Consider the following 27459-nt stretch of genomic DNA (forward strand, 5'->3'; position numbering starts at 1 on the left):
AAATATATTGAAACAATATGTATAAACAGTATGAAATATCATAAGCCAAATGAAAAATACTTTGACAACAAATATCTATTGTGTTGCTGTCACTATTACTGTTATCCAAAAGACAACATTCCAAAATAATCTGAAAGCAGTCTTCCAGAACTGAATGACATTTAAAAATTATACATTAATGTAAACAGTTAACTCCTTAAAATGGCTTTTTAAAAAATTTCAACTGCATTCAAGTTTAATATTTAGACTGCCAGAAATCATTCTTTCCATTTCAAAACTGTCGGGCCGGCCCTGTGGCTTGGTGGTTAAGTGCACGCGCTGCGATGCTGGTGGCCCAGGTTCGGATCCCGGGTGCGCATCGAGGCACCACTTCTCCGTCCATCCTGAGGCTGAGTCCCACATACAGCAACTAGAAGGATGTGCAGCTATGACATACAACTATCTACTGGGGCTTTGGGGGGAAAAAATAAAATAAATAAAATCTTTAAAAAAAAAAAAAAACTGTTAAGCAGAGCGAGTTCTGCTGGGTGTCATCCACCCAGCGTGTTTCAGTGCCAGTGTCTACAGTTGTTTGTTTCAGAACCTCTAATTAGCTGCCTTATCTTCTGCTAGGGATTCTTCTGGTGCTAAGTTTTAATCGTCCAAATTAATTGAAATACTGTAGCAATTTCAGATTAACATTTTCAAAATTAACAATGCATAAAATAAAATCACCCATAAATCTGCTTTATAACAGCAGCCACTAATGAACTCTGCAAAACAGACCAGATCGCACTGCTAATTTGCTATATACAGCTAAACTTCAGGAAATAAGCCTTCCTCTGTCCAAAGCTTGGCATAAGTAGGGGACACAAAAGACCTCTAGAAGAATGAGGTCTCTGGAGCCAAACCCTGCAATTAAGTCCTAGTACCAAACAGGTGCTGGGTGACCCTGAGTAAATTAACCTCTCAGAACTTTGGTTCCCTCCACTGGAAATTAGCAATATCTCCTCTTGGAGTTTGTGGCAGACAGACTTTAAGATGAACCCCAACAATCCCTGCCTCCTGGTATTCACATGCTTGCTTAATCCCCTCCCCTGAACGTGGGCAGGACCTGTGACTTGCCTCTAGTCAATAGACAGGTGATGATGTCATTTTCATGATTGTGTTACATAAGATTTTAATTTCCATCTTGCTAGGAGCCTCTATCACTTTTTTGGCTTCCACACTTTAATGAAAAAAGCAGTCATGTTGGGGACGTCCATGTGGCTAAGAACAGAGGATATAGCCTCTGGCCAACAGTGAGCTAGGAATTGAGGACCTCAGTTCAATAGCCCCAAAGGAACTGAATCCTGTCCACAAGTACATAAGTGAGTTGGGAAGTAGATCCATCCCCAGTTGAGCCTTCAGATGAGATACAGCCCTTGCTAACATCCTGAGTGAGGTCTTGTGAGAAATCCTGAAGCAGAGGACCTAGTTAAACCATGCCCAGATTTCTGATCCACAGAAACTGTGAGATAATAAACGTGTGCTATTTTAAGCTGCTAAATTTATGGTAACTTGTTACATAGCATTAGAAAATTAATATAGGAATGTAAAAGTATTAGTAATAACCATCACCACCACCAACATTTAAGGAGCACCTACTATGTGCTCAATCTTATCGATAAATGCTTTATCTACTATCTTATTTAATCTTCACAATGACCGTAGGTCATGTCTGCTACTCATCACCCCCATTTTTGAGATAATAAAACAGATTTACTTGCCCAAGATTATCAACTAACTAGTCAGTGGAGGGGCAGGACACAAATCCAGTTCTATGTCCCTGCAGAGCCCTCAGTCTGAACCACTGCACAAGGCTGCCTCTGATGGTTAAAAGAGTTCACGTCAGTGAAGGTACCTAATATGCCCAAGGAGGAAAATGTCTGAAACTCGTCACACACAATAACAGATGTACATTATAATCTGCTCAAACCAAACTTCTCCTTTTCCCCTTCCCCATTCTGTTGTAAACACAGCCCTTCTTTCTTATAGAAAACAAATTTCATGTGGACAGTCTGAGTCAGCCCCCTCCCCCTTTTGGAAGTGGGCACAATCACAGAGCACCCCAGCTGCAGCGATCACCTCAGAGATGAGGAGACGGTCTAGGCCAGGCCAATTAAAGACCTCCTTGGGATTGTTGTTAGATTTACTGGGAAAAAGGTATTCTATTTTCTCTGGAATTACTAGCTGGGGGTACAATATATGCTGAGAGTTGCTAGTGTGTAACTTTGCTTCCAAATGAGACAAACCTGTGTGAGATGTCTGTTGACAGGAAATCAATAGAGAAGAAAGGACAACTGAGATACAGGGAGAAATGGAACTCTGATGCTGTCGTTTGAGCACCTGGATCCAACTCTCCCTGAAGCCAAAACACTCTGGACCTCCTAGTTACCTAAGTCAGTAAATCCATCAGTCTTTTCTTTTTTTCTCTTAAACTAGTTTGAAATGGGTTTAGTCACTTGACAAACAAAAGCGCACTGAGTGATAGAAAATTGAGCTGACTCAAACCTAGTAAGAGACTGATAACTTTATTTAAACATCTGTAGGTTTATGTGAATTTACTTTTACTGAGGTACTTGTTAGATATTTTGTCTCCTTGTCCTGCGTCCTTCTTTAGCTCACAATGAATTCTCCCTCATCTGCCTTCCTAGTCAACTACACCATTCATAACCTACACCACACACTTTGGTGGTTCCCCACATACTACACAGTACTATTATTAAACATGTTATGTTTGTATGTCTTCTCTCTCCAACAAAATTTCAAGTTCCTCAAACACAGGAAAACTTCCATGTATTTCTAATATCTATGCAGAAAAAAATGAATCTCAAAAGAAAAATTATCTGTAAAAAACAATTATTAAGAACCTAACATCAGCTTTACTTTTCATTCAAATTAAAATTTAAAAAGATAAATAGGGCCGGCCCCGTGGCTAGGCAGTTAAGTGCGGGCGCTCCGCTGCTGGCGGCCTGGGTTCGGATCCTGGGCACACACCGACGCACTGACGCACTGCTTCTCCGGCCATGCTGAGGCCGCGTCCCACATATATCAACTAGAAGGATGTGCAGCTATGACATGCAACTATCTACTGGGGCTTTGGGGGGAAAAAAATAAATAAATAAAATCTTTAAAAAAAAAAAAGATAAATAATTGCCAATATGAGTCCTTTTGACAGAAATTCCATAAACTGCACTCCAATGTTCTAATTAATTTCACAACTAGTCTCACTATTTGTATATAGAACTTCTGTATCATAAGATCATAAACAATTATGATATTAAGGATTACTTTATCAATGTCCTCTCTCCTGGTATCAGTTGGATATTACTTGTATCCAATATTGTTATTTGAAGCCAATAGTTTTGTTTTGTTTTTTTTTTTTTTGGTGAGGAAGATTAGCCCTGAGCTAACATCTGCTGCCAATCCTCCTCTTTTTGCTGAGGAAGACTGGCCCTGGGCTAACATCCGTGCCCCTCTTCCTCTACTTTATATGTGGCATGCCACCACAGCATGGCTTGAAAAACGGTGCAGAGGTCCGTGCTGGGGATCCAAACCTGTGAACCCTGGGCCACCAAAGCGGGAACGCACGAACTTAACCATGACACCACCAGGTCAGCCCCATGAAGCTAATAGTTTTGACTCAACTGGTTCCTTTCATTTACCTTACTTCAGACTAAAGCTCTCAAACAAGGTTACTTGGTTCTCAGGAGTTGTTGGCTCATAAGAAATTTCTGAGGTTTCTTTGTCTACTTAGCATTACAGGGCATGTTCTTTTTCTTCTGAAATGGAATAGTATTAGACTACCAGGGCCACAGATATAGCAAAGGAAGCCCAGCCATACCTGACCTTCCAAGTAAGCAATATTTTATAAATGTTAAAAGCAGCTCACCAAGTTTGAGACTTCCTTTTCAGAATTTTTTTCTAAATATTGAATATATACTTTATTCTCTAAAATTACTATAATAACAGAAATTATAAGTTAGAAGGGCATAAATGACCCATAAGTAGGTTTTGTATATAATACTCCAAATGTTTTATTTCAATAATCACATTACTGATGCTGTCTCCCACCTAAGGCACCCCTGTGTATCTGTTCAAATATTCATCTTGCCTCATTCCTACGCTGGAGGGACTTGAGCAGTGTAAAGATTGGCTTGGCAAGGTGTGGACAAACCTGCCAGATGACAGCAATAGTGACCCTTTGTGAACTCGGAATAAGACTTTAAAGGGAGAAATAAATCCTCCCCAAACCCCAAAAGATGTGAGCCAGGGACTGTGATGGACATTTCAGAAATCTGTCATCATGGCAAAGGGAATGAGAAAGGTAGTCCTGGAAATAACTACCAGGGGATCAACTGCCTTAGTGCAAAACCAGCCTTATTGTCCATAGTTTAATAGAAGCTTGAGAACAAATCAGCTGCTTTAAAAACCAAAGCAGGCTCCTCAGCACTCATTCACAGCTTGGATTTCTCATTGCTCTGCAATGAATCTTAATCACTGGGTTCTATTGCCCCAGTTTTCTCAAGTTCATTCTTTCAATGTGAAATATATTTTTACACATTTACAATTATGCTCCCAATATTTAGATTAGGATTTATATTTGATGAGAAATTAGTTTTAGAGGTGACAGAAAAGACAAAAGTAGGTTTGACTGATTAATATGGAAACAATGTAATCTATGGATACTTTATTACTTAGTTATAGACAAAAGCTCATTTACTAAAGCCTTCAAGAATACACATTTGTCTCCCTCAAAAAAAAGGAGAAAAAGAAAAAATGTATTTTTAGATCAGTGATTTTAAAAATCCTGGGTTGCTATTTTTCTCAACAATGTTTTCTATTTGGAAACTAAAAATATAAAATTTCTCTATTGAGCAAACTGGCATTATGTTTAAAAGCAAATCTAAAAGAAATCAACAATTCTGTCTGGATTTGGAATGAGTTTAACAATTCTTTGAATTTAAAACATTAAGGAAAATTGTACTGAATTGTAATTCAATACAATAAACTAGCATAAAATTTTTATTTATATACATAAAAACACATATAGACAATCCAGCTTAAAAGCAATTTGAGCCCACATTTGCCTCTCTCTTTTCCAATTCCTTTAGCTTTTTTGCACATACTACATAGTTAGATCTTTTTATATGTTTATCAGACTATTCACTAACTGTTTTTATGACACTATGTGATACCATAGTGAATCAGTATATAGAGCAGTATACGTATATTAAAATATTTTTATATGTACATTCATAGACATGCATTTATGCAATGAGGACTTTGTGCCTGTATCTACTCCTTCCTTATGCAGAATATAAATTCCTCATGGAGAGGGGCCATGTTCTATAATTAATGACATTGCTGGTGATTGCTGTATAAGACACGAAGTCGGTAATGAAAGAAAGATTTCTTGAATTCCTTTCTTCATACACGAACAAATAGGAATGGCATTATATATCAATCCTGCCCACTTGAAAGAGAAAGTGACCATCTTTGAAGATGTCTCTGCTAAGAAACAGTAAGACATCTCCTCAGTGAATAAGAAAAGACAGTGCTTCTAAGCCACGTTTCTCTTTGTAATTAAGAGTTTAACAATGAGCACATGAGAAGCAAGAGCTCTCAGAAAGAATTCTTTTAGCAATTTAACCATTATCTGTTCATTTACTATTCAAGGTTATTGCAAACCACATGAGTAACTTAAGATCAGAAAGAGAATGAGGTACCTAAATGTTTCCCATCTACTCCACCTAATCTTTAGGCAGCACAACACACAACAATGGCCTGAATTTTTTAAAAGCTAGTGACTATGGACTTAAATACAAGATGCCATGAGTTCCACAAATATAAGACAATTTTGTAACAGTCTAAAAACATGGACTTGATTAAAAGAATACATGTCCTGGTATACAGATTTGCCACATGCAAACTAAAATAAATCTTGTATCTTCCATACTTAGACAGAAGGAAATTTTTAAAGCTCAGTATTAAAATTTAATTGGTAACTTCGACCTTGAGTGCCACTTTAGATGAAAAATATTACAGCAGTGCTCAGATTTTCTTGAGATTTATGATCTCATGTTCTTGAAAAAGGCCTAGTACCTCTGTGTTCCTGAAATAATTGATCTGTCTCTGACAAGTGTTATTTTCCTGAAACCAACATCTGTCTCAGGAAGAAAAGTACAAACTGATGAAAATACCTTGCTATATTTAAGAAATCCAAAAGAGCTACCAGAATTTGCATCTAACACATTACTATATTTATAAAAGCAGTCAAGATCATAAATTGATAAATTTCTTAGCACACAATAGAAGATAAGAAAAACTAACTAAACTGCACAGCCATTCATAAATATTATCTATAAAGATTAATCATAGTTATTAATAAATAGTAAATGTTTTAAATGTGCTAACAAGCCACAATGCAAACCTACAGTTCACCTCTTTCTTGGTTTGAATAGAAACTCACAATATACATTTTCAACCTTGGGAGAGTTTCTTTCTTTGTTTCTTTTTTGCTATCACAAACACTACTAACTTCATCAAAAAACTCTCAACCACCACTGTTGATTGTGTCTCTTCTTAAAGAAAAGCAAAATATCTCGGAAGCCAATACATAAGCAGAGAATAACAACAATCTGAAATTACTATGATTACATAACTTCTAGCTTCAATGAAAATTCAGTATAAAATTCTGGGTCTTTAATTCTGGGTAATTAATTTAGCAAAGAAATAACTGACAAATATTATTGATTCTCCCACACATGACAAAATGTCCAATATTAAATAACATGCTCTACCACAAAGTAATTACTATAATAATTGCCACCTCTTAGCATTTACTACACACTTGGCACCGTTATAAATACTTTACACATATTAATTAATGCAATGCTCGCAACAGCTTTGTAAGGTAGGTACTGTTATTAGTCTCCTTTTACAAATGAGGAAACTACAGCACAGAGAGGAAGCAAATTGCAGAAGGTCAACAGCAAGTAAACAGCCAAGTTGGGTCCCTGGCCCAGGCAATGTGGCTCAGAGCCACGCTTCCTACCACTAGATTATTCCACGTTCCATTAGTGCATTGGTCCACTTTGTCAGTAAGAGGAATTTAAAAAGGAAGAGAGCCAATGCATGCAGAAAAAGTATATAGACATTCATTAATACTTCTAACCAATATTTACTAAGCACCTACTACCCAAAGAACTATGCATTAAGTTCCTTTCCAAAACAAAAGGTCTACGGAGAAGATATATAATATATAATTTACCTTTGTACATGGCTCTGAAATTTTGACCTGATAGAGTGGTTATGTCTGACCTCCTAAACTGTTGAATCTCTTTTTTCTACAAGCCACCCTAAATGAGGCCCTGGAAAGCAGTCAGTGTATTAGCACTGGAGAAGTCACTAAATTAACTAGAAGAGAGAGGGTTAAAGAAACTTCCATGGTAAAAGACTAACGACAAATAATGCCCCTTGGAAGGAGTTCGTCCATGCCAAAGAAGCCTTAATTTTACTGATCCCTTGTTTAAACAGCTTGGAGTAAAAAAACTCCCACACAACTGTGGAAATCTGCTAAACAGTAGTCACATCAGGATCAACTCAAAAGACAGTTAGCAAGCAAGAGTTAACTTTGAAGAAAAAAGCTTTGTGCTGCCAACAGAAAGAGGCAAAGATACAAAAGACAACCAACCCTAAACAGATAATGCAAGCCTAACATCAAAGGACACCTACAGAGAGAAATAGTTATCACATTAAGACCTACAACAGGCAAGATCATCAACTACTTGTTTTTTTCAAAAATGTGGAAAAATGAGAAAACACTCATATATAATTATTATAACTAATGGAAAGGTATATATATATAATTATAAACATAACATATAGCACCACTTCTTTTGCATTTGTAAGTTTATTCTTCATGAAATTCTAAAATCTTTGGACAAACAGGAATACCAGAAGAGTTCTTCCTGTACAAAGCCATCACCTTTAGGATAAAGGGGGATAAACTATTTTATTATTGGTCCACTTTGTCATATTCATAATCTGTGAATTCGCTATACCTCCTTTTAAATAATCTAAGGGTTCCTAAAACTTTTGGCAATAAAGTAAATTGTTTATAGTCAAATGTGTTCCTACTGACACACTATAAATACAGAAATCATTTCCCTGGGGGAAAATGGATTAAATGAAAATGCCCATAGAAAATATTTTTAAAATAACATTTATAAAGGTTAGATAATTTTCTGAGACAGAAATACTACAATTCACACAAAATAAGGAAAAGAAATATTATGTTCACAGTCATACACTCTTACTAAACAGAACAGAAGAAGTTGCTTCTAAATATTATTGCAGAGTCCTCTGCAAACAATATTGTCTTGGGGAAGTCAGAACTATTAAAAAGTTAAACCAGACTCCTATTTTTTTAATGGCCTCAATTTTGTTCTGTAGTTAAAAGATTTAAACTGATCTCAGGACACAAGTGAGGCAATTTCTAGCCAGAGGCAACAAAGCTCCTATAAATCTTTTCAGACAGCTCATAAAAGGGCATGGCTACCATGGGTGTGGTTTCAGTTAAAAGCTATAACGCTTTGAAAGCTAAACTTTACAACTAGGTGAACACTGTTCATGATGAGAAAACAAAACACATACTCCAGATTATTTTTGAGCAAGACTATTCTATATTTCATGTTCCACTTGATTTATTATCAAGTTCACATATTTAGAATACTTTAGCCATGAATACTTTTACCTGCAATAATATGACCATGTATATAACAAATCTTTGGTAATTAAACTATGGAAAGCATTGCTTAATGGATGAAAAAATAATTATACTAAATAATGACAGGGCAAACCTCATGATGTTAAATAGAAAACAACTGAATGATCTCTGCAGACAAATAATTGGCCTCCAGAGAGGATACTTGCTCACAAAGTCCTTAAATTCATTCTTCCATTATAAAATAGTATAGATATAGGATGAAGAAAAGTAATTTCCCAAATGGGGAGGGCATCAAAGTTGTCTGGTTTATGAACTCCCCCAGCCCCTTAGAAAATGCTAATTTTTTTAAGTGCCAGTTTGTTTGTTGATTTTCTTTCCACATTTAGAAGGGGACAAGGGAAAGGTGTTGGATATGTTAGCGTTAACCAGATACCCTGAGGCTGTTCAGGAAGCAAATAACCAGCTCAATTACTGATTGTGGAAAGACTGTGGTACTGATGGTTATTCATCATGTGACCTTGTCCTAGGAAGCAATGTCATGTAAATGATTTACACACTATGCCATCGCCTCCTGGTCACACATTATATACCAAACTGCGAGGGACAAAGGCCAACAATCTGACTTTCTACAGCAGTTCCCATATACTTTCATAATTACTTAACTGAAGTCATGATTATAGATGTATAATCAGAAACACACCTGGATCCACCTGTCTGGGGCTTCTTCGGAGTCCATTGGTCCGTTTCTGTGCAGAAAGGTAAAACAAAGCAAAATGAAGATTTTGTATTATTAAATTGCATTACTTTGTGACACTTCGGAAGGCCAACGAATGTTGCACTTTTTCCATTTAAGAGTGACTAAATATGATCAAAACATTTGGTTCTAAAGTTTGTTTTTATAATTCAACCTTTCTGTTTCTCTCATAAGTCTTCCACCTGAACATCATTACATTTGATAAGTCATAGATGTCTTATAACACTATGGGAAAAAAATATCTTTTCATTTGCCATCTCTGGGTATTATGACTCATTTTGTTTTTGGAGTCATAATGACTACAGGAATTATGAGAACAAAGCCCAGACACCCATTCTTGGTTGGAAAATGCTCCCAGCAAAAACATATGATCTCCAAAACTCTAAGTCAGCTACTTCTAAGGCCTGACAGACCAGAGACTGGAGAAGTATACAACCCAAAACAAAGATCTCAAGCTCTGACTTTAGCCAACACTTCAATGAGAATGGGGTTTTAATTATGGATCAGTTGTACCTGAAAACTTTAAGAAACAAAACAGGCATGCAGCTTGTGAACCAGGAAAGTAAATTCTTATTACAGAAAAAAAATTCATAAGAAAAACTGTACATTACAAAAATTATAGATAAGATTCGAAACAAGAGAGATTTTAAATCTTTGAAAATACATAGTTACATGTTCAATTTCACAAGCGTTAAATTCATTCCTATTTAATTACTACAGTAATTAATAAGGATTTGATTTTCACTTTTTATTATACAACTGGATGAAATGTTGAGTCTAAAACTACCATATAATTCAGATTTTCACAACAGCAATTTTCTTTCTATGTGTCTTGGGGCTTGTGCCTGTGTGTAGAGACTTAGTTTCATTTAGAGCACAACTGGCTTCGCTAAGCACACATTAGCCACGGGTTTTTCTTAGGGTTCCTCCTGTTATTTTCATTCACAAGTTAAACGGGTGAAATGGGATCTTAGCAGCCTTCCAAAGGGCCTCAAAGCCATATCAAGCAGACTTTCAGGGATCTCAGGTACAAACTGGAGAAATTTTAAAAATATAATTTTTGTTTTTAATCCAACTACTTCCAAAATGAATTTGTAAAAGCCTAATATGATCATTAAAATCAGCAATGAAGCTATGTTGGAACAAGATGGATAGCTGTACTGGAAAACCCATAGTATAAAGAAAGCCATTGTGAGTGAGAAGAGAATGGAGCTCTGGGCTTCTTGGTAGCCAAGGCACAAAAAGGAGAAGGACTATGAGTTCCAGATTCCTATCTGATAACTTAGAGGAAAATTGCTTTAAAAAAAAACTCTTCATCTGAAATTTTATAAAATTTTTTGGAGCTCTCCATATAAAGGACAATGAACACACTGACAATATTTTCAACAGGAAAATATATAATGATGGATATCTTGTTGCTATTTACTTCCTACATATCCATGCACCTTCTTAATGTACAATAGAAGCTGTCCTTCTACTGCTCTTATATCTTCTACTAACAAAGTGCTTGCAAGGCAAGAAAGGAATTCAACCTTTGGGTCTTACTTCTGGAATTCCTAAACCAGAACTATTTAAAAACTATAAACTTAGAATGTGAAAAAGAGTGCTTGAGTTCAAGAGCAACTCTATATTACCTTGAAGTTAGGATTAAAATAGGGAGCATGGGGCAATTATTAAGAGTATGGATTCTAGAATCAGGCTGCCTAAGTTCAAATTCAGACCCTGTCACTTGGCACCTGTTTGATCCTGAGCAAGTCAGTTAATGTCTCTGTGCCAGTTTTTTCATCTATAAAATGGGGATAATAATAGCACCTACTTCACGGCATTTGTGGTAAGAATTAAATGAGTTAATTTATGTTAAGTGCTTAGAGCAGTTCCTGACACATCATAAGGATTATTAAGTGATAGTTTATTATTATTGTCATTATTATTAACTTCATGGTATTTTGAATGTTTAAATTCACATAAAGGATAAATTCTTGTACTAAGTTATTGCCCTACTGCTTATGTTTTAGGTTTTTCCTCCTGAAAATCCTTGAAAATCAGTGACCCTGAGAACAAAAACTCTTCTACAGGAAGAGTGTGCAATGGAATAAACTATGATCCGGTGCATTTGAAAAAAAAAAAAAGGGAGGGAATTTCAGCTACTTAGACCAAGTGTATTTGGATATGAGATTCATTACACTTTAAAAGCACCTAAAAAGTGTTTTATATTGTAAAAAATTTGGAAATGTTTAGCAGAACATATTTAAACAATTTTAAAATGCAAATTTCAATTGTCATTGTCATACCCCATCCAACATACTCCCCTCCTCCACCTATATTCTCAAAAGCCTGGAATAGAGTTGGACAAGACCTCATCCCCAGCATGGGGAGGAGAGCATATCTAGTAGCCACCCCTGGGAGCCCTCAGTTACAGCCCCATGAGATCAGGGGAATCAGTCTTCAGAACCTTCTCAATCTCCTTTGATCTACCTAGAAAGGGGGGAAATAAAACAACTAACCAACCTAACTTTACTTCTTGCTTCATTACCTTGTCTTTCTCTAAAAGAAATACCTTTACCATCCAACAATCTCTCTTCTTGCCTCTTTTGGGAGAAACCTAATTCTCTTTGTTGATTTTACCAACAAAAGCCAAGGTTCATTTGCTATATGGAACCAGCTTTGGTTCCTCTACCTATTTTATTTTATTATTTTTGTGTGTGTGTGAGGAGATCAGCCTTGTGCTAACATCTGCCAATCCTCTTCTTTTTTTTGCTGAGGAAGACTGGCCCTGGGCTAACATCCATGCCCATCTTCCTCTACTTTATATGGGACGCCGCCAAAGCATGCCTTGCCAAGCAGTGTGTCGGTGCGCGCCCGGGATCCAAACGGGTGAACCCTGGGCCGCTGCAGCAGAGCGCGCGCACTTAATCGCTTGCGCCACCGGGCCGGCCCTTTGGTTCCTCTAGCTATTTTAAAGGTAGAAAAACTCACGTCAAGGAATACGTTTAAAATAGATATGTATTAAATAGATATGTAATGATAATACTTCCTGGACCTAGAAGCGGCTTCTGAAGGTCCACTCCAGAATGGGATGTGAGATGAACATCCCAGGTGTGGTTATGGAGGCCCATGGATCCTGTGGCTACTGAAAACTGACCTACCTTGAGAAGGAAGTATAAAAGTAAAAATTCACAATCATGGCTATTGAAAGGGGAACAGAATAAGACTACAAATTGGTACATGAAGACAAAGAAGATCTTCAGGAAATGGAAAAAATAATTGCAGAGCTTACAAGAGGGCTGCATCTTTACCTCTGGGAAGACTCCTGAACATCATTTAACCATCTGCCTCGGAGCGTGAAAGCACCTTCCACACAGTCTCCACGGGGAGGTATGGAGTAAAAGATGCTTCTTAACATTCTTTTGCTACACCTCTCTCTTAAACCAAGGCTAAAGTTTCCAAATGGGTTGGCCAGTATAAGAGTTTACTATAATTATCTATCCAAAGTAGACATTTCTACCAGAATCACACATTAAATAAAAATCACACTTATTATACTCAAATGTTAAGCAAGTCACTAAAACACTGATGCTAAATTTTAAAAAATCAACATGAAAATTAATTCCTTTCATAATAGGCTTACATATAATTTTTAAGAGTATAAAAATGCCTGGAGAGAATTATTTATCATCATGTGATAATTATTAACCACTTCTTATTAGCACACTTTCTTTCTGTAAATACACCCACTACACATTACTAAAATAAAATCAAATGAAATCATCCTCCCCAGAAAAAAAATAATACATATATCTAATAGGATAAATGTAATATAACACTGAGTTTAGAGGTCTACAAGGAAATGTGTCTCAATAATCTAATAACAGCATGAGGGTAAGAGAAAAAAGGCTGCCTTCCAAGATCTTCATTGGCACTGCTGGAAGAATCCTTATAGCCCTAATGAGAAATCTCACCTGTCGACCAAACACTAAAAGGAATTTTATGTTAATTTATTTTAGCCCTAGAAGAGCTTGCATGACCTATTTTAAAAATATTATTATCTTACTATGCATTCCTTGATCTAGAAACTAGATTCTAAAATAAAGTCAACTGATACACTGAAGAGATGCATGTGAATTTCCCCATATCACATTCTTGATACCCCGTATGTACAAATTATGTGCTTATGCAAAAAAGTAGAAACAATTACCTCTCGATATCTTGCTGTATTTTTCATTATTTTTATCAACTATTTAAACGCTAGCCTATTAAAAACATATTAATATTATACCACTCTTAATGAGATATAATTGTTATGTGTTAAAATAATTTGGCACAGAATGTTTTTTGTCATTCTGTTATTCTGAAATTCTCAGATTACTATACTTTCGGTTCACACGACTAATAACGCACATTTTACATTTTAATTTTCTTTGCTATGACATTATTTTGGGGAGGTCAGGTAAGAAATTTGTTACTTTTGGTTGAAGGCCAAGGCTATGTATGGTTGTCTGGAAATCTGCCATATTTTTCATTCTTTCGTATTTTTTTAAAATTCGCTTTGTTCTGAGAGGTAATAGGGATCACATACTTGTAAGCCATTACACCTTAGACTCTGTGTTAAACCAAAAGGAAATGTTATCAGATCTTGATTTGATCAATAAGACACGATATGAATCACGTTCGTATTCAAATGGAAAACTACTAGAAACATGAAACTACATCCGTAGATGAACAATGTAGAACTTTTCAGTTGTACCAGCAAATGTTGGGCAGCGACACAATCTTTCACGACAAGGACAGGTCTGCCAACTTCCTGGAATGAGGGCCACCCTTTTCTGTACTAACAGGATCAAAGCTATTCATTCCAAGAGAATGCCTTAGGATGCATTAAGTTTATAAATCTCAGTTCTGTGGAATCCTGCAGCAGGGAAGTAGGGAAATCTAACCCATATTAGTGCCATAACATTGCTACAATATTTATTTGAAATTTATCTGAATAAGTAAGATTCTGAAATGTCTCATTTCATACACATTCTGAGATTCAATATTCACATTTTTCCTCTGCCTACAATACATAGACGGTGACTGAAAATTCCTCTGATTTAACCTGTGCGTTTCATTCACAAGCACCTGGTTGCTGACTCTGTTTCTATCCATTTTTAAAGGCACAGTTAACATTCTAAAAGCTTAAGCCGGCTTAAGTTAGCCAACAACCCAAAATGCAAAAGTTATATAAAAAAATTTTAAACGTTAATCTTACCTCCGATGGTTTGAGCGTCCCTTGTTCTGAAACAAATGTAAAAATTGGCATTGTCAGTGTAAAGTTATTTTGTCTGGTTAGCAACCTTATTCTCTGCAGCGTGGTAAAACACTACTGCTTTGTTTTCCTAACTGATACCTGTAATATATTTCCAGGGTCCCTCAGGCTGGGCTAGTAACTGTTTTGCAACCTTGGTTCTCTTGCCTTATTGGCTTGTCAGGAAAATGACTCATAGTTCTAAATGACTTCTAGGTTATGCTTAACTTTCTCAATTGTTTATTAAGCAATGTTAATCCAACCATGTAAAGCTCCTTAAAATGGGGGCTTGCACTAAATTTATGTGCATTAGAGAAAATTAGGTGGGAACCTTTCTTCCAACACACATGGTTTTAAGAATCTAAACACAGTTACAAAGGCATTACATTGGCTATTCATAACAACTGCAAATTTAACACAGTACAATATTGCATATGAATTTTTTTTATTAAGTAGCTACAACTCTTATTTTTAATTTTGGGGGGGAATATAGTTTGATTTAAAGATGGAAATAAAAAACTGACAGGATTCGATTCCAATGCTAATTTTCCTCTCATCCTTAGTTTACCTGTCTATAAATAGAAACAACAATCTCTTCATTACATTCTAGTTCCCAAAAATGACTAACAGTTACAAAGGGCCCTGAGATTTTTCAGGTGAGTAATGTGGCAGGAGGGCAGAGGGTCGCACTGAGAGTAAAGACACACACTACACATGGAAAAAGTGGTGGATAATATTTTTGCTTCCTTTCCCCATACTCAGGAGCACCTATACACACTGTAACTTCTCTAGACTGTGAAAGAAAACACCGCATCATTTTGAGCCTATGCCTATACTTTTCCCACCCAAAATGATCCTCTAAAGAAGGATCTGAAAGAGGAGAAGAAACCAAGGGAAATATCAGGAAAGAAAGGGCAAGGCTCTATAAGAGGTTTCCAAGAAGCCCCATGACCAAAGTTCACAGGGAAAACTCCTTCCAGAATACCTGACTCGCTGCCACAGATTGCTTTACACAGGAAGATTGCCTGGGGCATGGAACAGGGCTTTTTTTTTTTAAGGAACTACTCCTAATTAATGGAAATCACAAGATCCGTGGGCAAAAAGTCACCTTTCTGGAGAAAAGCTAAGCCTGCATTCCTTTGTCAACTTCAAACCCCATCACCCTACCTTTCATAGATCCCTGCCTTCTGCGAAGGCATCTTTGCAGGTCTGAAGTCAGCCTTCACAAAGGAGTATTCCTGGACAGAAAAGCATTTCACTTCTTTTCCTCCCCATTAGAAATATGCAGCGTTATAGAACAAAGACTGCCTAAGAGGACTGGTTTGGGGAGAGGGTCTATGAAATACCATTTGGCTAGATACTATGCCCAGACTTAGAACCCAGGTCAACTTGGGTTCCTAACAGAGCAATTGTGATACCTGTTTCACTAGTTTAACCAGAAAGACCTAAATGCCAGAATAGCCCTAAACTACTTGCTTCTCCTACTGGTGACTTAGACAAAGAGCCTGAACTGGAAATCATAAACTACAGGTAGCACCAAACAGAAGGGGAGTTCAGGTTTTCCATCCAAGGAGACTGAGGAGAGCTTTGATATTTCTAGATGACCTCTAAAATGGGAAAACCTCAGATCTTTCAGGTTCAGTGTTCATAAATGAGCGTGCACTTTAATTTCAATTCAAAAGTATGTTTTTCTGACTCTGCATAGAAGTGTTTTTATGCCCTTGTAAAATAGGTCTTTTACAACATGCTTTAAATGCATTAATTTTTTGCATAAAACCTATGATAACCCACGTGGCAGCAGTTGTCACACTACGCTCCATCATCTGGGTGCTCCTTGGGAAGAAGAAATGATGGGATCTAAGATGGTCATCTAGCTATGCAGATACTTGTACCTCTTAACCCAGAAAACAGATTCACAAACAGAAGACCCTCATTTACAGGCTTTTCATATCTTGCTGCATAGGGTTTAAGTGCAAGCAGGCCAGCTTCCTGCATGAATGAGCATCTATCACAGAACTCAAGAGAGTGTGAGGTCCAGGAGAGGCATGAATGGGACTGGTACAACGTGAGGAACAAACTAAACTTGGCTGAAAACCTTACCCAACTCCCTCTCCTTCATTTCTCCCGCTTCTTGTTGTCTCCTTTCTTTCTTTGGTGTCTCAAGAGAATCCTCATAACTCTGACTCGATGTACTGAGAACTTCGCTATACACAGCCTCCTCTGTGTAACCCAGACAGGAAAAACGGAAAAGGGCTTTGTGTTGGATGTAATTCCAACTCTAAGGACGTGAGTGCTTAATTGGGGCTTACTCTTTCCTTGCCATTACTCCCCATCCTCATGGCCACCATGTCTACCCCCACCCTCCACCCTGCCACCCAGGAAAGAAGCCCATTTCTTCCATGGATGTGGCACAGAGCAGTTTATACTCTGATGTGCTCATGCTGGGCAGAGCACATAAATAATGGCTCTTGAAAGTCTGAGCTTTTATTTAGTCGTATCTCACGGCAGAGTTCTGTAAATTTTCTGAGGATAGGGCAAAAGCCAAAGGACTGGAAATAACTCTTAGGATCGGTTCTGAGTTCAGAAATTCTTAGCCAGCCTCCTCTACTTATACTTTGTACTTGCTCTAATAGCCATACCATTGAACTGATTGCCTCCTTTACAAACGTAATCTAAATTCTGATAGCCATATTAATGCAACAGCTTATTAACTTATACTAAAATGACAGTGATGAGAGAGAAGAAAACCCAACGGCAACACTGTTTCACACATTTTCAAAGTAAAAGTGCATACTGGCTAGAAAAATAGAATAAAAACCTCTTTCGATGAAGTATTCCATGGAAAAGTTGCTCTAATTTTGCAGTCTGCAACAGCATCTTTTACTTCCTCTTGATATGTACCCAAAACTACTATGGCAGGCACTTACATATCTAAAAACCTCTGTGTGTGTCACAGTTGTGCATCAAGATTAAGATAATAAGGGCTGATAATCATCAAATCTATTTTGGCTGAATTCTGACCAAACAGAAAGGTTGCTGGTTGAGATCTGATGAAAAAGTCTCTTTTTCTCTCACTCTCTTCTTCGCCTGGGAACTTCCTTAGGATAGTAATTCAATTTTTCAAGTTTCCAAAAATTTTTATTCCTCAACTTGTCTTTACCCTGCAGCCTATTTCTCAGGCTCCTATTGATCAAACTATATAATGTTCTTACCCTTTCAAGAACCTTTCCAGATGGTGACTCACAGGCCCTCAAGGGGTTTATACCTTTCATTCTTTCATCCTGTCCCAACTGGTTTAATGTAATTCAGAGAAGTCGTGTTACTAGGGTGCTGGGAGCCTTTGCAGAACTCCCTCTTCCATGCCAGCACAGGCTCAATGTGCATATTTATGTAAGAGAAATGGTTTTCACTGAGGCTTTCGACTCACATCATATAATTCATTTGTTTAAACATAAAATTCAGTCCTATTATATTTGTTTTTCCAATACAAGTGGCTCTCAGTGCATTATTACACAATTTGCTTTGTCTCTTATCTGAAGTTCTATTTCTTAAGACTAAACAAATCAATGTCCAGTAAGACCACTTGTCTCAAAAGAGGTCAGAGAAAAGTAATTACCAGTACAGCTTTTGAAGGTACCTTGTCATCATGGCTAACATGCTATTTTGGTGAAACATTAAAAGTAAAAGACAGTTGGACTAGTCAAATTTTGGAGGAAGTTGCACAAATGCTATGTTCACCACTCACACCTAGAGCAATATTTTGAAAAAGAAAAAACTGTAAATAATACTTGGAAAGAGGCTTTGATTTCAAGTCTTTTCAGGAGCTCTTCAGGAGCTCCAACCACATAACAGTTTCTAGGTCACTTTATTAATATATCATTAAACTGACCCAAGTAGTTAAATGGAAGGAATAATAACTACCTTAGAGTATAAAATTGTCTTGATTAGTTAAAAAAGAGGAATAATTTATGTAAAAGGCTTTAAGTAATATTAAGTGGAACCAAAGTCATTTTTTGGTTATGAAATCAATGATCAAGCCTCAGTTCATGTAAAAGTCACATGATAAAATGCCTAGTGGTAGAAGGCTGAAATAAAATTGTACTCTAAAAGCTCATCTCCTATGATAAAATATTGCAATACTGTTTACAAAAGAGTCATTTCGGATGCCAATTTGGAGTGCAGGTTCTAGGTAGCAATCTTGCAGGTTTAAACCATCAGAATACTGAGGCAACCTCCTTCCAATTAGGAAGCTATAGTGGCAGCAGGAGCAGCAGCTGGTCTAGATAAAAGAGCGATTAAACAGATAAGCAAATGGGGATCTGCTTCGGTTAAATATTAGAGCAGCTGAGGCTTGCATTCCCACTAAAAGAAAAGATGCATTAAACCAAAGGCGTCTGCTCCAGCAATATTTGCCTTCTGATGTTACTTTCTTTGTTTAAACTGAGAGGATGCAAAGCAAGCTATATTGATCAACGTCAGGGTAAGAAGGGGACCAAAGGGCCTTGGCCATATATTATAGCAGAAGAAAAACACAAATGTCCCCAAAGGTTGCAGTCTAGGACTGGACCTTCATGGTGGTATACTGAGAGAAAGAAATACCACCTTAGAATTACATCAGCTGTGCAGTGACTTGTTGAGAGTCTCATATAATGCAGTTCATACCTATTCATTATTAAGGTTGGAAAGTTTTGGCAGCACACTTCAGAGTCCGTGTACATGTTAATCGTTGAGGTTGCCATGGTGAATGTGAAGGAGTCAACTCAAGTTCAGTGGAAAAAGAGAGGGGAACTGCCTGTTCTTTATATCCATGCAAATTCTCAAATGTTATGACACAAACTAATCACCCAACCTTCAAATTTGTTTCCATGTTGCACAGTTTGTCTTAAAAGTATAAAAAAAAAACTTAAAACACTTTCTTCCCATACTTCAAATGTACTTGACTTAATAATCTGTCATAGTCAAATATTAATATGAATGAATTACTTCCCTCGTTCAGAAATACACTGTATTTTTGCCAAGTAATTATTATTTCAAGGAAGAATGAAGACTAGATAAATTTAAGGGATATAGAGCATGAAATATAAAAGGTTTCTGAACCCAAGGAAGACAACATCAAAAAAAGCTTAACTTTCACAAAACGAAGTGCCTAAGAGCTATTTCAAATGCTTAATGGTTAGTAATTAGCCACATCCAACACTTCTAAGGATTGTATCTGGGTTGAAATATTCCTATTTGGGGAAAAAGGAATAACAACTTGATATTAAGCATCCTGACTTTGGACTTGCTACTAAGCGGTGATGACAAAAGATGAGAAACACATTCCCTACAGTGAAGGAGCATATAACCTCCAAGAGGAAATAAAAAGTGGCAGAGACAGTAGTGCTCACCAAATAGTCCATGTGTTCCACTACATTGTCCAGCTTCCCTTGCAATTAAGTTGAGGTCATACGACTGGTTTTAACCAATGGACTACGATAAACAAAATGGCATTGCTCACTTCTAGTCCATGGGTTGAACTGGCAGAGTCACAAGACGGAACTGGCTTGGATCCCCAAGCCATTACTTCGAAGGGAGCTTATCCTGGAAGGCCATGGCACCCACAGCAAATAGTGTGTGTGAGAGAAATAAACTTTTCTACATTAAAGCCACTGGGATTTGGGAGTTTTTAGTTACCACAACACAGCATAACCTTGGCAAATACATAAAACCTACACATAAACTAATCAGAGAACAATTTAAATCAGACTCCCATTGGGTGGTCAAGGTGAGATTAAACGATTGGCAAAAAGCTTGGAGAAGGAAGAGTAGGATCTTGGAACTGTAGGGAGAAAAGGGAGGGTATTTCAAGGAGAGGAAACAGTCAGATTGAAGCAAGAATTCTAAAACTGGAATTGACTGGATCAGGGAGTAGATTTCTCCAAAAATAGAGGTATTTTTGTCATCAGGTGTTCTGTGAGCTGGTTCACTTTCTTGCTACTTATTAACCTAACCCAGGCGTCCCTTGTCAAAGGCCTGATGATTAACGCACAGGGCATGAGCCTTTTCTTGCATAAACACTAGAAAGGAATGCAAAAAGACTACCCAGTTTTATATCTTTCATTCTTAAAGTACCAGCCAGGGATTCAGATAAGGTTTTTATTCCACTTATGCTACATCCAGTCAAGCTCTAGTTTCTATAAGGGTGGAACCAAAATCTGTATATTCTCCCACAGCCTCCTCCTGCTTCTGTTTCTAAGATTATAGTGATCTTCAGGGTCCTGGTGCACTACAGTTCTACTCATTTATCTGTCCATCTATTTGTCAGTCTATCCACTCAGTCATCATCCACCATGGCTTCCCAGAGGTCAGAATATCCATTAAACATGGTTCTTATCAGTGAGAGGCTCATAGTCTAATTGAAGTTGAGACATTACTCTGTAAGGAATGGAAGGCATAGTGAGCAGAAGAGCGATATATCAGACTTGACTTAATAAAGATCATGTGGGAAATTGTATAGAAGGGGTAAGATTAATAGCACGGAGTTGGGAGACTTTTGTAGTTGTCCAAACAAGAGACAATGGTATTTTTTATCTATAGCAATACTGTATCAGTGTATTCTAGAGAGACTCAGGAGGAGAACTAAGAAGAACAGGTAAGGGAATGAAGATGACAGAGAGGGTAAATCAAGGCTGACACTCAGGTTTGGGTGAGTGTATAGATGGTGGACCTTCAACTAAGACAAAGAATAGGAGAAAGAAGTTTGCAGTAGCGACTAATGAGGTTGGGTTTAGATATGTGAAATTTGAGGTCACTGCAGAGAACGCCTGGGAAGGGTTATGTAAGGAGAAGACAGAAATTTTGAATCCAGAGTTCAGGAGAAAAGCCTTACGTGGGGTTAGAGCCTTATCTACCCGGGATGTAGTTTGTAGCTAATGTCACTGAAATTAACCAGGTCTCCAAAGGATGGCATAGGGGGATGTGGTGGGATGTGAAAGAGAATGTAAAGGAGATTGGTTAATGGCCAAACGATAGAGAAAGGTCATTAAGGTAAGGCCTGAAATGTGATGACCAGTGGATTTGGCAATTAAAAGGTGGAGTGGAAGATTCTCTGGCCTTCGCTTAGACTCTGGGTTACTGTGTCATTTTGTACAACTAGTGCCTCTTCTCTACCTGACCACTCCCTTATCTATAAACATGTCCAATGTTGAATGAAAATGGCATGTTCCACTTTTTGGAATTGCGTTCTACCCCAACTATCCAATGTTTATAGTAACTTAACTATTCCTACTAGCCACAGTTTTCTGGACCACAAGTAAATTCCTGACTCGCACCGAGCCAATCAGAATCTCCTTTTGGCTCTTGTGAATATAGTTATATATTAATAACTATATATTAATACAGTTAGACTGTATTAAGCAATGGAGCTATAAAGCTCTGTAAAGTTGGGGTCAATCTCAAACCACCTATGATTTAATTTTACGGCGGAACCTGAATTATGTAAGCTTTAGAGTTTGCCTCAAATTAATACTATTCACTTGCTTTAAATTTGGCTGTTGGGATGACTTCCCCCAAAGTCAAGTTCTCCTGAAATGATATCACACTCTCCTTCATACAAAAGCCCCATTCAAGTTAACTATGTCTCCAGCCCCTGATACACCTTGTCCTTCCTCCTGCCCTCCTCCCCACACCCACATTTCCCCAAATATCATACCAGGCACAGAAAACTACACTGCTGAACTGCTGAAGATGCTGAAGCAAAGGATTGTGCAAAGCTTAAGCCAATGTTGGGATTCTCTGCAGGCTGGAAAATAGCTCATCAAGTCTAGCTTGCCCATGATCTCAAAATACTACCTATTTGACCACACTTACATCAGACCCACCAAGCTCAAACTCACATGCTACCCACAGTTACTACCTACACCAGTGCAGTGAGGAGACTATGTCATGACTTCCAACTTTTAGAGAACATCTGTTTGGGCGTGCAGGAGAAAAGCCTGCTGACAGAGCTGTAACAGAGATTCCTCTTCACCCTGAGGATAAGGCCCCTTATAAGGGCTATCCAGCAAATCCTAACCTGAAGGCAAAAAAGGGAAGCCTCCTGGGTAGGTTCTTACTACTTCATACCGCTAATTACCTGACTATGGGGATTCAATGCCACTGGTCTGTTAAAAATCTTGAGGAGGAAAAAGATAGAAAGAGAGGAGAGAATGAAGGGGAGAAAGAGAGAGGGAGAGGAAGGGGGAGAGAGAGAGAGAGAGAGAAGGAGGGGGTGGTGAGAGAGAATGAGAATAAGGACACAGATGTACACAACAGAAGGAGAATGGAGGACAATACAAGGATGCAAGGCAGAGAGAAAATCAACAGAGCAACAGATTTATGCTCAAGACTTCAAGAAGCAAATCTAGTCAGAAGTCTAAAAAACTTTTTCCTGGTTTATAATGAATTATATAACAAAGTTCAGAGACTGATGCTTTTTTTTTTTTTTTTTACATCTATTGCCAATCCTCCTCCTCTTTTTTTTTTTTTCCCCCCAAAGCCCCAGTAGATAGTTGTATGTCATAGTTGCACATCCTTCCAGTTGCTGTATGTGGGTCGTGGCCTCAGCATGGCCAGAGAAGCGGTCCGTCGGTGCGCGCCCGGGATCCGAACCCAGGCTGCCAGCAGTGGAGTGCGTGCACTTAACCACTAAGCCATGGGGCTGGCCCTGATGCTATCTTTTAATGAAAGACATCTATAATTAAGGATTATCTATAATCTGCAGGGCACTAACAGTCTTATTCTTTTTTTTTTGGTGAGGAAGATTAACCCTGAGCTAACATCTGTTGCCAATCCTCCTCTTTTTACTGAGGAAGATTGGCCCTGGGTTAACATCTGTGCCCATCTTCCTCTACTTTATATGAGATGCCTGCCACAGCATGGCTTGAAGAGCAGCGCGTAGGTCCACGCCCGGGATCTGAACCTGCGAACCCCGGGTCGCCGAAGAGGAGCATGTGAACTTAACCACTATGCCACCAGGCCGGCCCCGAACAGTCTTATTCTTAATCATACTCATTTCATATTTTTATGACTCAGTTTCCCCATTTTAAAGTAAGAGGCCCTAGAACTAAAGGTGTCAAAATTTCTTCCAGTTCTGAGATATTCCATGCAGAGAGGGCAGGCCCTGACACATCTGACATGTATCATCAGAGCTAATTCACAGGACTGGGGGCATAGGCCAGGGGTTAAGAACAAACTCAGGACCTGGACTGCCTGAATTTCAATCTTCGCACTATTGATTGGGTAATTTAGACAAGTTACTTATTTCTCTGTGCTTCAGTTTCTCATCTGTAAGATAAGAATAGCAATACAACCAACTTTACAAAATTTTTATAGGACAAAATGAGTTAATAGTGGTAAAGCACTTAGAAAAGTACCTGGCACTGGCATTCGTTTAAAAGAAAATCTATGAAGGGTAGGTACTATTATTATCCCTATTTTATAAGGGAAGAAAGTAAGAATTACAAAGGTTAAGCAACTGGGGTCCAAAGTCACCCAGTGAGGAAGTTGCGGAGCCGGATTCAAACCCAAGACCCCAGAGCTGGTAGGCTTTACTGCCATCCCACACTGTCTCCCTACACAGAACACTCATCTAAGGATGGAATACACTGAAACAATGACCCAGGTAGACGCTGGGCATACACCACTCTTGTTTTGTATTTGGCTAGACCAGAATTCCCAACTGTTTCCTATTGGCTTTCTCTTTATATGCAAGTTAAAAATTTAAAATCCTTTTAGTGTCATTCATGTATATTACTTCAAAGTTCAGTGCTCACTAATTTTTCTATTTACATTTGCTCCACATCTTAAAAGCAAAAAAATACAGATTAAGCCCATCCCCTTCAAAAAAATTGACTTCTCATCATAACACCTTGTATTAAAAAATACTTTTCTTATTGTGCCCAGGCACTGTGCTAAGCATCAACATTATTTTATTTGATCCTCACAATAGTCCTCTAATTTCCATTTTACAGATGAATAAACAAAACTCAACGTTTAAGTAACTTCCCCCAGCTCATGCAGCTAGCAAACAGCAGGGCTAGATTTTCAATCATCTCTGCTGGACTTGAAACTACTCTCCTTTAGAATGCAAGAACCATGCTAACTATGGGATCACTGTATATTCTTCACAGACTGAAACTCATAAGACAGGGCTATGGGGTTTATACAAATACATTGGCCTACCATGAGCAAATAACATGTTAACTGTCCTCAAAGAGATTAAACAATGGGGCACATAAAGAAGGAACAACAAAAATTTAAGTGATAAACTGTATCAGGTAGACAATTAAAGAATAACAATAATAATATATAATATTCTTTTATATTTTACAACTTTGTAAACTGTTTCTGACCTTCAGAAACATGAGTGGCTGCTAATCTGTTTCCTTTACATAACAGACCTTGAGTGAGTTGTATAAGCCCTCTGACCCCTCAGAATCGGGGAAGGGCTGTTCTGAGGAGTGAATGAGTCCATGCAGGGGGTCCTGGCAGAGGCCTAGGCAGGGTGGGCGCAGTGCAGGTGCTCAAGTAAGCTGGGATCTTTCTCCTTGCAGCTGCCCATGCCTGGAATAGAGAATGGCTCCTGGGGCCCTTGAAAAATGTCTACCGAAGGAGCAAAGTGAGAGGAATGTGCTATGATCTCGGTCCTCTAATAGGATTCACACCTTTTCTACAAATGCCTGTTTTCTGAACTCAGCTCTGAAATGAGCTATTATTCTCTGTTTCACTCTTCTTCACATTATCCAAAGTAATTCAATGTCCACCTTTTCCTTTGGGAAAATCAAAGGTTGACATGGCTACCTTTTGAACTCAAGCTGTTAAAGATCCCTTTCTTCTGTTCAAAAAGTTTTACTGATTTTGAAAGGTCTTATTGATAAAACACAGAGAAACTCAGGGGAAAAGGACAAAGAGAAAGAAGAAGAAAGAGAAAGAATAAAGAGGCCAGAAAAGACAGAGAAGGAAGAGAGCCCAAGAGGAGCAGAGAGAGGCAAAAGGCTACCGAATGCATAATTGCCAACAATCCTAGAAACTGGCTCATGTAACAATCACGGAGCATTATTTTTAAAAACCAAGGGGAAAATATTTATACAAAATCCAAAGGATATATGCTCTTTGGGAAATGCTGGAAAATGACAATATATTCTATTCATTAATTCATGAATTAGTCTGTGTGGTTTACTTCTGGCATCATTAGCATTTCTGAGCTGAATATTTAAGAGAAAAAGGGAGAAATGTAAGAACTAAAGATAGAAGAATCATTTTTTGTTTTGTTTTTGTTACTCTATTTGCGTGTTTTGGCTGTAGGTGTAGAGTGGTAGGGAGATTGAGGGGTTGGGGTGAATGAAATGGGTGACATGAAACCTTCTGTGCCCCTCTTGAAGCCCTCTCCCAGGGAAGTATAAAAGTCACACGAATTTCAAACAATTTTCTAATTGTGCTTATAAGTGAATTTCAAAAGCAGAAATGTTACAATAAACACATATTAAGAGTAAATCAGGCCTTAATTATGTTTAGCAAGTTTTATGTCCTAATTAAAAGCAGAATCACAACAATAAACATGACTTACCAGAAGAATTAACTCTGCCACAACTGTCTACTCTTCCCAAACATTCTTTGTGTGCTCTCGCGCCACACTTAAAACATAAATAGCCTTGAAAAAATGTTCCTCTGAAAGGTAAAATTAGAGAGTGATAATGTTAAAGGGTGCTAAATTCTGCCTATATGAAATCATTAGCACAAGAAAGGAAAACAAGAGAACTCAGTGCTATGCAAAGTCATCTTAGCAGAGGGAGAGGGCCTTCCTGGGGGTTCTGAAGGGGCTGTATCAGGTACAAGGCTGAGGAAAGATCTGTTGGTTGCAAACTGTTAGGATAACATCCCCACTTCAAATCATTTTGGCTGGATATTAGAAAAGTCGGAAACACTCAGCAATTACACCAGTTCTTTTAAACTGAAAAACAAGACTGAGCAAGCTTACCGCAGGAGCATCTGGCAGACCTTGCAGGATGTAACCCGGTTGAAGGTGTGCATCTTGAACTCATGGAAATTGGAGTCTGCATAGTCTGGCCTTATGTTAGATCTATAAAAAGGAAAAAAGTAACTTCCTAAGGAGAGTTTCACAATAAAGCAGCAGGCTAGTCACCTGAAACCTAAGTCCATCAACATTACATCGGGGAGAGACCTGATTCAAGCAAAAAGGCTATTCAGTATGCAATGCTTTCTAAGCCAAAAGTATGCTTTGCATTAAAATATGCACCCAAATCTGATTGTGGGAGAAGCAGCAACATGTAAGGACTGAAGCAACCTAATCCTCCTCAGAATTGAGTGTTCTCAGAGAACTTTACAGGATGGCCACGTAGGTCAACCTGCCAGGAAAAACACAAATAACCTGCTGGCTATTCACGCTGTGTGCAAGTTTCTTTTCTCTAGCCACGTCACTAAAATATAAACTAGCTGAAGAGGGCAAGAGGGAGGGGAAGAGGGTACTGCATTTCCACAGAGGCCATCTCTAAATAGGTATGTAGATTATATAATGATCTACAAAAGTGAGTCAAATAATTGTAAAAAAAGTTTTGAAACAAAGCATCCGTCTGATCATAAAAACTTCCTCCTTAAAAAATATTCACTTTCCTTGCAATCCAAATAAAAACT

The 27459-nt window shown here is 37.9% G+C and overlaps 1 protein-coding gene across 1 annotated transcript in view; it reads right to left on the reverse strand.

The window, feature by feature from the left end:
• Positions 1-27459, reverse strand: part of VAV3 (vav guanine nucleotide exchange factor 3) — a 352245-nt gene that overhangs the window by 92570 nt on the left and 232216 nt on the right. The window contains exons 16-19 of the mRNA XM_058538664.1: positions 26786-26887; positions 26375-26475; positions 14755-14780; positions 9453-9498 (exon numbers count right to left, since the gene is read on the reverse strand). Of these exons, the coding sequence (XP_058394647.1) occupies positions 9453-9498; positions 14755-14780; positions 26375-26475; positions 26786-26887 (275 nt within the window). The remainder of the gene's footprint in view (positions 1-9452; positions 9499-14754; positions 14781-26374; positions 26476-26785; positions 26888-27459) is intronic.

This window comes from Diceros bicornis, chromosome 4 (genome assembly GCF_020826845.1).
Source record: "Diceros bicornis minor isolate mBicDic1 chromosome 4, mDicBic1.mat.cur, whole genome shotgun sequence".
NCBI lineage: Eukaryota > Metazoa > Chordata > Mammalia > Perissodactyla > Rhinocerotidae > Diceros > Diceros bicornis.